Source organism: Penaeus monodon, chromosome 20, assembly GCF_015228065.2.
Source record: "Penaeus monodon isolate SGIC_2016 chromosome 20, NSTDA_Pmon_1, whole genome shotgun sequence".
In the NCBI taxonomy this organism is placed as follows: domain Eukaryota; kingdom Metazoa; phylum Arthropoda; class Malacostraca; order Decapoda; family Penaeidae; genus Penaeus; species Penaeus monodon.
The window spans coordinates 19,289,124-19,290,728 of NC_051405.1; the positions used below are offsets into that span (position 1 = coordinate 19,289,124).

A 1,605-nucleotide genomic window follows, 5' to 3' on the forward strand; every position below is an offset into this window, starting at 1 on the left:
CTTATTCATTTGGTTGTGTTTGGTTTATATTATATCATTATGCTTGGATATAAAATTAGCATTACTCGAATATGCATTCACTAAGTATTTTCATAAAATATAATAAAAATGTACATTCTTTCTTGTAATAATGTTTCTTTTATATAATTTTGTTAAATATCAGTTATTTATAGAATTCTCGGATACACACTAGTTTTATAGTTTTTCTTTTTAAAGTCTCCTTTCTATTTTTGCATTATCTACTCTATAATGATATTCTAATTATTGTAATTCATATTAGTTTGATAGCTTATATTCCGAGCTTTATTATCATATATAATCTTACTGTGTGCTAGAATAATAGTTTTATGTCTTTCTTAAATAAAGCTAATAATTCAAGGCTTCTTGGAGATAAGTCACAGCTGTTTAATTAAGTAAAAAAATATGTAATCTTCAACCTTAGTGCGGCTTTGGCAACAGTGGCATGCAGTGGCGCGTCCCCTGTTCTTGCAATTCAGTCATGCACAGACAGTTCTGAGATTACGTGACTGCTCGATGACCCCAACGGGTCTCCAAACACTCCGAGTATTAGTATTTACAGGAAGAGACCGCCCACTTATGTGACTGTGGCCACGCCCCTAGCATTAGGATTATCTCAAGTTCCCCATTTTCACATTCCTCTACTTTCTCCATCATATTTTTTCCGAATTGTCGTGAGCTCGTCCTCATTGTTTTCCAATCGTAATATTCCCATACTATCATAAATTCCTCACTGTAATTTTTCCATCATTATTTTCCTGTCATTATTTTCCTAATTTCCCATCTTAATTTTCCCGCCTATCATAATTTTCTCTCCAACAATCTTAATTTCCTCATTCCTAATCTTCACCATAATCTTCCTCTCTGTCCCCGTTTGACAGCATGGCTCAGCCTGTCAATGAGGTGGACACGCTCTGCGACCCTGCGGATGACTGCGGCGCTGGTGAGTTCACGTGGAGCATTTTAGACTCACTACTTTGTCGCAACATCTGTTTGTGTCACTGTTATTGCTATTCCATAATACAGAGCAGTCCATGTGTGTTATGTGTGGATGTAGATATTACTTTGTGTACTACATTTACAATTACTGTATACTGTATATGCAACACTATTAATAGGTGAATGACAAAACACTACCGCGTTGATAATATGGAAGAAAACCCGATAGTATGTTTTTTTCTACTATACTGCTATCAGGATTAAACGGTTGGATAAACCGAATATTCACCATTGAAAATTGTATTTGTGTCTGAGTACTAATCTGATGTAGATACATAGACATGGTAAAGACATTAACCCACAAGTAATACGGCCTTTCATGCACGCATATATAAAGAAGAAGATACACGTTAGAGGAATCTCTCATAACATTCCTTTGTTCGTATTACGAGAATGTCTGGTTTTAGTCTAAGCTATTTTCTTCTTGAAACGTTTTTGGAGTTTTAAGTTTTTTTTTCCTTTTTATATTTCTTTTATTCTCTCGTTTACATTTATTGTTTCGTTCGTGTATGCGTGTTCCCCTCTTTTTTCTTCTTTTCTCGTCCTTTCCTACTGTGCATTCTAAATCTTCAACCCACTTTCCCACAT

The 1,605-nt window shown here is 34.8% G+C and overlaps 1 protein-coding gene across 1 annotated transcript in view; it reads left to right on the plus strand.

Annotated features, from left to right (window-relative positions):
* LOC119585682 (polycystic kidney disease protein 1-like 2) overlaps positions 1–1,605 on the plus strand; it is a gene marked incomplete at its 3' end in the record, with an annotated part of 9,846 nt that overhangs the window by 289 nt on the left and 7,952 nt on the right. Inside the window, 1 exon segment of the mRNA XM_037934357.1 lies at positions 900–961. Coding sequence (XP_037790285.1) covers positions 900–961 — 62 coding nt within the window.